We start from the raw sequence: 10,271 nt of genomic DNA, 5'->3' as shown, positions 1-10,271 counted from the left end.
GCTTTGTGTCAAAATACTGCACTCTAAACATAGAAGTACATAGTATATTCACTATAGTATGTGCTATTAGTAAATAATGAATTTGGACAGAGCAGTGATTATCTTTGCAGGTATTTGGTCATAAACCAAAGTATTGGACAAATTATACAGATTCTGACCTGATGGTGGCGCTAGATGAAAGGTCAGATGATCCCCAAAGTCATTAGGATTCAGGATGAATGAATGAAAATGTCATGGCAATCCATCAAATAGTTGTTGAGATATTTCAAAATGGTGGATCGACCGACTGACAGACCGGCATTGCCATCCGTGGAGTCACGCCGCTTGCATGGCTAAAACAATGAAAAGATGGCAGCAGCATGTTACGATAAATGAGGTGTCGTGATGAAATGTATGTCCTCTCGGCGAAGTAAAGATAAGAACCTTATTAACATAATGAGCATCTGAAATTTAAATGTAATACAGTGAAAGAGAAATGCAACGCAATGCCTAAATAATGAGAATAAACTCAGTTGTTAGAAGGTGGCTGTATCTTATTCAAGACAGCGTGTCGTGTGTCTATATTGCTGTCTTCCTCTCTCGGCCCACCTACTGTTACTACCATGCTGAGTGAATAGGCTCAGTCATTACAGCGCTTCAACTGCACTGTCTGCAGGGTGAAATGAGACAATAGTAGAGATTTTCAACCAGGGGGCCTAAATCATTTACACAGCATGGAGCGAGTGTGCTGAAATGAGGCTGCTGATAACTCTGTCCTGCAGGAGCAGCAGGCGGTACTGTAACTGGGACAAAATGGGAAGAAACAAGACAGAGAAACTCATTACAGTGACAAACAGTGTGTTTATGCATGAATAAAACTGTTTAAAATCATGGCTGAAATGTTCCCCTGGTGCTGATCAAAAGAAGATATCAAACATCTTTAGCTGAGGCTGCCGGGACCCTGAGTTTTTTCACTGAGTGACAAAATACCGCAAGTGTTATTGTAAGTAAGTATTATTGTGTGGATGGGATGTCAGAAGAAATGAAGGTTTGTATTTCAGCTATAAGCGCTATCAACCCTCAGAGGCACTACGAGAAATGTTGGGCCCCTCGGCAACAGCTCAGCAGCAGCTAAAGACATAATAACTATCTACTGTCTGATTCAGGCCATGGTTTTGGGCCCCTGCGCATCTCTAGGCCCCCTGAATCATTCACCCTCACATTTATGCATCTGTTAAACCAAATCACACCACATTCACTGTCCAAAATGCATTTCAGTTTTAACTGTCTACGTCACATTTTTCAATTTAGCTTTCCCTCCGGCTATGAAACACCAGTGAGACCAGATTAGCTCCTCTTTTCTTAAAGCGCCATAAATCAATATTTCTCATATTAACACTAAATCAAACAAGTTAATTTACCGTGCGGTTCAGTCTCACTTCTCTCATCAACCCTGGTTTCCAGCAGCAGGCAGATGTTTGCAGCAAACAAGCTCCCTATAAACGCACTGTACACTACCTGCACATCCCCAAACAGCTGACAGACAAAGTTAGCTACTAGCTTGTGAAAACAGTCGAACATGTAGCTGCTAAAAAGCCAGATATTTTTCTCATAAGTTGGTGGAGATCAAACCAGAGCTTAAAGGAGAGTGAATACTGGCCTTGTCTAAATGTCTAAATGAATGCTAATGCAGGGGTGGAAGAAGTATTCAGATCCTTATGTAGAAGTATTCTCAGCAATATGTACTTAAAGTATCAAAGTACTCATAATGCTGAAAAATGACCCCTGTGAGTGTTTTTCTATTGTATATTGGAAATTAAATGAATTGTAATTAACATTTTACTGTTGTAGTTGTAGTAGTAGATTTGAACTATTTTATATTCTGTAGGGTAGTTTCATATATTTTACGTACAAAACATGATGCATTGTTATCGTGTTCATCACGTGTTTTGTATGTAAAATATTAAGCAAAGTAACTTGTAGCTAAAGCTGTCAGGTAAATGTAGTGGAGTAAAAAGTACAATATTTAGTATAAAGGCACACTGACTCATTTGTTACACTCTGCTTCCTTTTAAAGGACATATACATATATATATATATATATATATATATATATATATAATATGCTTTCTGACACCACAGCATCAGAAGCATGTGGAGGTAAAATAACAATGACAAAAAACTCCCTTTTATCTACAATGGTTGGCTACGAATCATCTATCGAGCCACTGTGAAACTGACTTGTGGATGTTCAATTGCTGTTTTGTGGGATAACAAAAGAAAGAATAATAGTAGGCTAACATTTAAGAATTATATATTTTAATTTTTTAAAGGAATGTTTCAACATGATGGGAAATATTTGCGTTAGATGAGAAGATGGATACCACTCATTTCTGTATGGCAAATTTGAAGCTGCCACGTGCAGCCGGTTAGCTTAGCTTAGCATAAAGACTGGAAACAGAGGGAAATAGCTAGCCTGGCTCTGTTTCACCCTGTTTCCAGTCTTTGTCATATTTACCATACAGACATGAGAGTGGTATCGATTGTCTCTTCTTCTAACTCTCCGCCAGAAAATGAACTATTCCTTTATGGTCATAACTAGTGAGTTTCAGAATTGTATTTTCATAATGCTCATCATTGTAAATGGTGTTAATTACCTGTCAGAGAGCAAAGAACTACTGCTTTGTGTGACACACAACAGTTCAACCAGAAAAACGGTGCAAAATGCTTTAATACTGGACCTATTGTTTCAGTTGTAGCCCTCTATTCAGGGACTAGTTAACATCCGTGACTCCAGGTGAATGCAATTAACCAGCTGATAAAACAGAAATCCAGCAGTGGGGCCTCAAGGGCAACTGGGCAAACACAACCTGACCATTATCCATACTGAAATTTGTCCAGTTAGCCTGGGGCGAGAACAATTAAACACCCTTTCTAGACATAGTGTGTTGCATTGTATTATCAGTAACTGAGCCAAGTATATTTACTCAAGTACTGTACTTAAGTATATTTGCAAGGTACTTTACTTACTTACTTAGGCCCCTACTTACTCTATATGTATAGTCCACTACATTTTAGAGGGAATAATTGTAAGCAACATGAAAATGTTGCTTACACGAGTAATAATAATCCTATTATATAATATAGAATAATATTAAACTGCTGTATAATTTCACTCCTGATGCTTTGCTTTGATAACATTTGGCTGATAATACTTTGTACTTTTACTTAAGTAAGATTTTGAATACAGGATTTTTACAGAGTAGTTCTACATTGTTGTACTGCTACTTTTACTTAAAGCAAAAGTTTATTATAAGTTTATTTGCTTTCTGGTGGAGAGTTGAAGAAGATGAGAAGATTGATACCATTCTTCCATCTGTAGGGTAAATATGAATACAAGCTAAGCTAAGCTAACGTTAAGCTTAGCATAGCTTGGTTTAGCATAAAGACTAGCGGCAGGGGGGAACAGTTAGCCCGATTCTGTCCAAAGGTAACAACAAAACCCGCCTACTAGCACCTCTAAAGCTCACTAATCAACATGTCATATCTTGTTTGCTTAATCCGCACGAAAACCAAAGTCTAAAAACTGCAAATCATTGTATGTGTCATACAGATTTCTTGGCTCTGAGCAGTTGCCAGGCAACCAGTGGAGACACCAGGAAGTTACTATCCCCCCCTGTGCTTTATTGATCAACAATAAGGAACATAACAACACAAAGTTGAACACTGCCAGAGGTAGAGACATATGGAAAAAATAAAATGTTACTGTTCCTTTAAATAAAAGATCTCAGTATTTCCTCCACCATTGTGTATTATATTGCATTATTTTCCCAAATAAGAGCCACTGTTTGATGTACGAGCTACATATTTAGCTACTCATTCATTTTCAGTAGCTCTCTTCCCGTCCCTTACTATAGTTCCCATAATGAGCAGTGTTTTCTTTAACCACATTCCGGAGGACCTTTGGACGTCACAGGGGGCGGTGTTGCGTTCACTGCCCCCTCCCCCAAAACCACGAGGCTCCAGTGTTGACAGGCCAATCACCGCCCATATTCAGTCCGGCTTTTCTACTTCACCGCCAGACAAAGCTTAGCTAGCTGCGCCTCTCCAGCTATAATATCTGTAAAACGCCCACCGGTGAAAACCACAACCTGGAAGCAGAAACGCTCTTACAACCATCCCCTTTTCAAAGCTTTTCATTCTGGCCTTGAATGTGGCTCACAAAGGATTAGCGGCCGTGCGGGAATTCCGCCCTCCGGCGCTTCTTTAGCGCGGAGCTAGCCGCACAGGCCCCGCCTGCTCTTAATTTGTCAACAAAGGGGTTTGACAAGCTCGGAGAAGCCCTGCCCCCATGTTTCCATAAAAGGATGATTTGGCCATACACGGCCAACAATCAAGCCGTGTGGGTAACCTTTTCCCTTCCCTATCCCGTTCATATGGTGCGTTGACTTCCTCCGTCGCCGTTAAAGCGGAGCTATCATGGCGGAGCGCGTACAGCAGCCCCCAGCCAAACGGCTCTGCTGTCGAACGGGCTTTAGTGCAACGTGTAGGCAAGGCCAGCGGGCCGCGGGGGCGCCGTGCGGCGGCTCGGCTTCCACCCAGGGCGAATCGAGCAAAACCCAGAGCCCGGAGACTCTCCTGGACATCGCGGCGAGGAAAGTCGCGGAGAAGTGGCCGTTTCAAAGGGTAGAGGAGCGTTTCGAGCGGATCCCGGAGCCCGTCCAGAGACGGATCGTTTACTGGTCTTTCCCGAGGAGCGAGAGGGAGATCTGCATGTACTCGTCGTTCAACACCGGCGGGGAGGAGATCGGAAGTAGCGGGGAGAGCAGCGACGAGACGCGGCTGCCTTTCCGACGGGGCATCGCTCTGCTGGAGAGCGGCTGCGTGGACAACGTACTGCAAGTCGGTGAGTGATGTGATGGGACCGGGCACATCGAGTACAGATACAACCGCTTCTGACATTTAATCACCCCCCCACCCCCCAAAAAAACAACAACATGACCTATATTAATGATTATATGTGAGTGGTACGAATAATGTAGGTAGATAAAGTGACAACAAAGGGTGAAGCGGTCAGGCGAGAGAGAGGAGAGGCTACAATGGGGATTTAAATCTGATGGGTGCATGAATGGGAATGTGTGGCTGGGGCATTTAAATCCTGTTTTGCTTGGGGCAGTTTGAATGTGAAATGTAGGGCACAAAGCCTCCAAAATCCACCAATTGCGTTGAAAATCAAGCTGTGTGGCTTTAACAAAGAGGAATTCCCACATTTCCGCATCGACACCACCAGACTTCATTGAGAAACTTTCACAGAATAAGTATAAATAGCCGTACCCACTGTCTGCTGCTGGTTTTAGAGGCGTTAATAAATTAGGCAAATGTGAAATTCAGCCGTGTCCGTTTGTGACACAAAAGTTGGTTTGGGGTCAGGTCATGGGACTGGCAGGCTACTATAGCATCAGAAAGCACCTAAAAGTGCTTCATGTGTCCTCAATCCCAATAATAAATCGAAATTATTGAGCTGATGTGACTCAGAAAAAGCATTTGGAGGCACTAAAGCTCATTTTTTATGTTTAATATCACAATTTCTTGCTAGAAGTGTCACATTGGGTATGAGTTTTGCTATTCAGAAACCTCTAAAAACACAGCCTGACCCTTAAAATCAGTTTTAAACGATTACATAAAACTATTGAGTAATAAGGGAAGTGCTCAGTGTTGGGTTGGGTCTCAACTGACACACATTACATTTGAATGAGTTGTTCAGTGTGGCACAGTTGAGATGTTGTTGAATAATAAGTGTATATGCATGCTGTGTCTTTGTCAGCTTACATAGAGTTTGATCAGCATTGTGCTTTGCTGTACTGCAAAGAGTAGCTAATAAATGTGAGTTGGAAAGCAGTCAAATGCAGTCTTATATTATTGTTGTTATATATTTAGATCTAGTAGATCCACGGTATGTTATTACTGGGCTGTTTTTAGTGCAGAATAACCATTACACAAGTAAATGTGCTGTCATTTCAAATGGCAAAAGTGAGAATAGTTACGTATGTCAGCTTCTTTAAAACCCACTGAAAGTCGATATTTTTTTTTTCTGAGTGAAACAGGAACAGACACGTGTGCTGAACCTACAGCTGCTTGTGCATGACAACTTTACTCCTCCAACAACACGACTCAATGACCCACTAACATCTGATTTTATGTCATTTAGTCGTAATTTTCTTGCTATGTTTTTATGTGCTTGGCCCTCTTTGGGATTTTAATTACCCAGCACACACATCAAATGCCCAGCATTCCTATTGTGAGTTTGGCACTTTGTTCCTATTTTCATGTTCATTTGTGTCTTTCAAGCTTCCCGTCGCCTCCAAAAGGGAGGCAAACAAAAGCATCTTTTCACTCCCTTGTTAAGTAGAAGAGATTTGGAAGGAAGAAGCGTATTGAGCACAGCGATTCTTTTAAATGGGCCACGATTCACACCAGTCCACAGCCAATTGATTCAGGTTTGTGTCTTTGTGTGTATCTGTAATCGAAAAGAAGACGACAGAGAGCTCTTTGGCTGTGAGGGAAGCAGACGCGGCGTTGAGTCGAAGAGAGAGCTCACTTTAATGAAGACAATCTTCAGTTTACAGTCTCCATCATCGCAGGGCCGGTCTGGAGACTTTGATTGTGTTGCAGCGTCTGTCACCTGTGAGTTCGCCAGACTCGGGACACCTTCTCAGAGAGTGTTGAGGACTGTAATCCCATTACTCTGCATGGTTAATTTGAATTATAATGCGATCTGAACACTTGAGTTTCTGCATGACTCGTCCCTCTTCCCCCACTTTTAAATGCAGGAGGTTCGTGTGGGCTTTGTGAAGGGCCACAGGGAATACACACACCAACCTCTGCCCTGCCAAAATGAGAGGCCTATATATTCCCAGATATTGGGAAATGTTTCTGTAGGGAAGAAACAGAATCTGGGTTGTTATGCCAGAGAGTGGGGGGCTCGATCTGCATGCTTACAAAGCGGAATAACAGTAGTGCTCATACACACACAGGGAGGGTTTCTTTCTTGGCTGATTGCACCCCAGCCTGGAATTTGCTGGAAAAATAGAGCCAAGAAGTGATAAATAAAAGATGTAATCGCCCCATGTGTGGGCTGTACCAGAGGAGGGAGGTTTTCTCGCAGTAGACCTTGAGGAAATGAATTGGCACACATTTGCTGTGGACCCTCGTCCTCTACAACAAACCCTCACTGTTAATCAGCGCAAAGATAAAGGAAGCCATTTTTTCTTACAAGAGCAAATGCTGCAGCGTCTCCAGTTTTGACTTGAGGGCTACTTTATTCCCCCAGTTGTAGCCAATATCATAGATTGTGGTGATGTTATTGAGCTGTTATTGAACACCAAAGAAATAAGTCAAGTGTGCTGCTGCTCCAAATACACTCTAGGCAATTTAATACCAAACACTAATAAAAGTGTCCAGAGCTGAGATGATTAGTGGATAAGTCGACTATTTTGACAAGCAGTTAATTGTTCGAGCTGTTTTTGAAGCAAAAACGCTGATAATTTGATGGTTCCAGTTCCCAAATGTGAGAATTTCTTGCTTTTCCTTGTCTGCAAATACACAGGTTCAGCAGTTTCAACTATTGCTGCAGTGCCAATACAGTGATTATTTCTTCACAACTGGTCATTTAGAGTTGCTGTGCTTGCCATCAGCGATTCACTTGCCTTAAACATTTCATTGAGTTTCTAATTGAAAGTAGGAAAGCCAAAGTCACGGCCCTTGCACATTAAATTTAAAGACTCTTACTGATTAATGCATAAAATGACATTCAAATTAAAATGTATATGCAACCAGTTTCAAAAGTGCATGCAGTGAAATATTCTTAGCCAATAAAACAACACATATCTAGTGAAGATAAAAGTGTGACGTTGAATGTAAATAGGTGCAATCATCATAAGCTGACTAAGTTTAAAGTCAAAATTCATTATATGATCACAAAAAAGGAAATATTTTAAAGGGTCCAAACCAAACTAGGTCTTCACTAAATAAATGTCAGACACACAACCTCTCATTTGGCCCAAATCAACAACCTCCATCATCATTTTAAACTCACAGAGGAAGATGAGCTCCTCTGGCGTGAAGTCATTTTGCAGTGAGTTTCGTGCAGAGAAGCCACTGAGAACATGAAAGCCTTTTGTCTAATTCAGTTTGCACTCAGGGTCAGAAAGCAGAAATACATCCTGTGTGCAGAAACAGTAGCTTTTACAAAGATTTCTAGATATATTTACAAAAGAAAAACCAATGAAGCAAAGAGCGGAAAGATCTACAGAGAACTAAAACGGAGCATATTATGATTGGCTTAACCTAATTATTACTTATTATTGTATTAACATCATGACAATGCGTCTGGGGTGCAAGGAAACGTCCAGCTATAATACAGCTTTGGTCGCCACAAACATAACATGACTTTCCCCAAAGTAAACCCACTATTTTAAGTAAATTTTCTCTAAAACAGCTGAACACAGGGCCTGAAACTAAAGTCTCAATGCCTTTTGGTCGTGCACGATGTCATCACTTTTAATCTGTTTGTAATTCAGAACAGGTTTCAGGTGTGCTAAGCAACACTGTTGTTTTAAAAAGCAGTCATCACTATAAATCTGCTAATCCACAGCCGTGCTAACATGCTGATGTTAAGCAGCTGTACTGTTTACAATGTTAACCATCACAGTTTAGCTTGTTAGCATGCTAACATTTTCTAATAGCATCAGTAACTCAAAGTACAGCTGAGGTTGATGGGAATGTATTTAGTTTTGCAGGTATTTAGTCATAAACCGAAGTATTAGTTGCTCGATTTAAGTTAAATTTTTGACTTGACGATGCCACTAAATGAAAAGTTAAGGGTTGAAATGTGTAGCTACGGAATAAAAGCGAATAACTTGAAGGTAGATATCTGCTACGAGATTTGTCGGCATGCTAATGCATAATGCGCTTAACAAAAAAAAAACCCATATAGCAATAGCTTGAACAGTATATGCAATTACAATATATTTATTTCTGTTTGAGCTCAGGGCACGTGTGACGATTTGACCACAAGCTAACAATAATTAAGGAAATGAGCTAATGTTTCCTAGTACGCTCACTGCCTTATATGAAACAAGGGTTAGGGTTAGTCACAGGACTTTTGGAATTACATTTGCAGACAAACATAATGGGCAACAGACTATATGACAATATGAAATACAGCAAATTAGTGCTGAGAAGGGAATGTTCTAGTTGATATAATGTGACGTTAGCAGCTGTTTGCAGCTGTAAACATCATGTCACAATTATAGCAGTTGAACTGGGTGTAGCCGATTAAAAAGATAATTAATATCACTGTGAAATTTCATTTAGGAATGCGGTTAGAACAGCGCACCTTACGAGGCGCTAAACAAACGGTGAGGGGCAGAAAGTGTGATCGCGCATTTGATCATCTTAAATCATTAATACAACTTGTAAATACAAAAGGATCACTTGTGGAGTCCCGCTCCCATCATGGTTTGGATTTTCCAGCTGTGTGTCACGCCTCTTGCGTACGCATTTTGAAAAGAATTGAGATGTATCCCTCAAGGTCAGAGCCTCCTCGCTCCTCGAGATGCATTTTAGGAATTGAGATGTCCTTGAAGGTCAGAGATCGATTTCTGGGTCACAGGCAGGAGGACGAAGGAGCGAGGAGGCACAAAATAGAGATATGAGAAGAGCCCCAAGGAGTCCGCAGCAACGCTAGAGGCTCTATGAGGCTGCACTTAGGCACAGTGGTGCTATGAGCTAAATGCTAATGTTAAGCAGGTATAATGTAGCTTGCTAGCATGCTAAAAGTTGTTAATTAGCACTAAACACAAAGTACAGCTGAGTTGCAGATATCTGGTCAAAGTATTGGACAAAATAACATTCTGACCTGATGAAAAGTCAGAAGATCGCCAAAGTCATTAAGGTTCATCCGCTGGGGAACGTGAATGTCTGTACAGAATTTATTGGCAATCCTATTAAATAGTTGTTCAAATATTTAAATCTGGACCAAAGTGGTGGATCGACAGACATTACCGTCTTAAGAGCACGGCTAAAAACAGCATTTCATAATAAGACTTCCTGGATGTTTTCATTAAGACAGAATTCTAGGATTGTGGTCGCTATAAGAGGTCTAACTGCTTATTCATGGACACTTTTGAAATCCAATAATTTGACTTTGATTGTGACACTAAAAAGGTCAAACACGTAGTCGCTGACATCTGAAGTAGCTTTATCTCAGGCCTCGATGAGCCTCTTGGACG

At 41.0% G+C, this 10,271-nt stretch overlaps 1 protein-coding gene across 1 annotated transcript in view; it reads left to right on the top strand.

Annotated features, from left to right (window-relative positions):
- Window positions 1-4,045: 4,045 nt before the first annotated feature.
- The window catches only part of zswim6 (zinc finger, SWIM-type containing 6), a 53,790-nt gene continuing 47,564 nt past the window's right edge, over window positions 4,046-10,271 (top strand). The window contains exon 1 of the mRNA XM_044173220.1: window positions 4,046-4,885. Within this exon, the coding sequence (XP_044029155.1) occupies window positions 4,459-4,885 (427 nt within the window). The 5' untranslated portion in view covers window positions 4,046-4,458. The remainder of the gene's footprint in view (window positions 4,886-10,271) is intronic.

This window comes from Siniperca chuatsi, linkage group LG18, assembly GCF_020085105.1.
Source record: "Siniperca chuatsi isolate FFG_IHB_CAS linkage group LG18, ASM2008510v1, whole genome shotgun sequence".
In the NCBI taxonomy this organism is placed as follows: Eukaryota; Metazoa; Chordata; class Actinopteri; order Centrarchiformes; family Sinipercidae; genus Siniperca; species Siniperca chuatsi.
The sequence above is the reverse complement of the archived record's forward strand: the minus strand, read 5'-3'. Positions and strand labels throughout refer to the sequence as shown.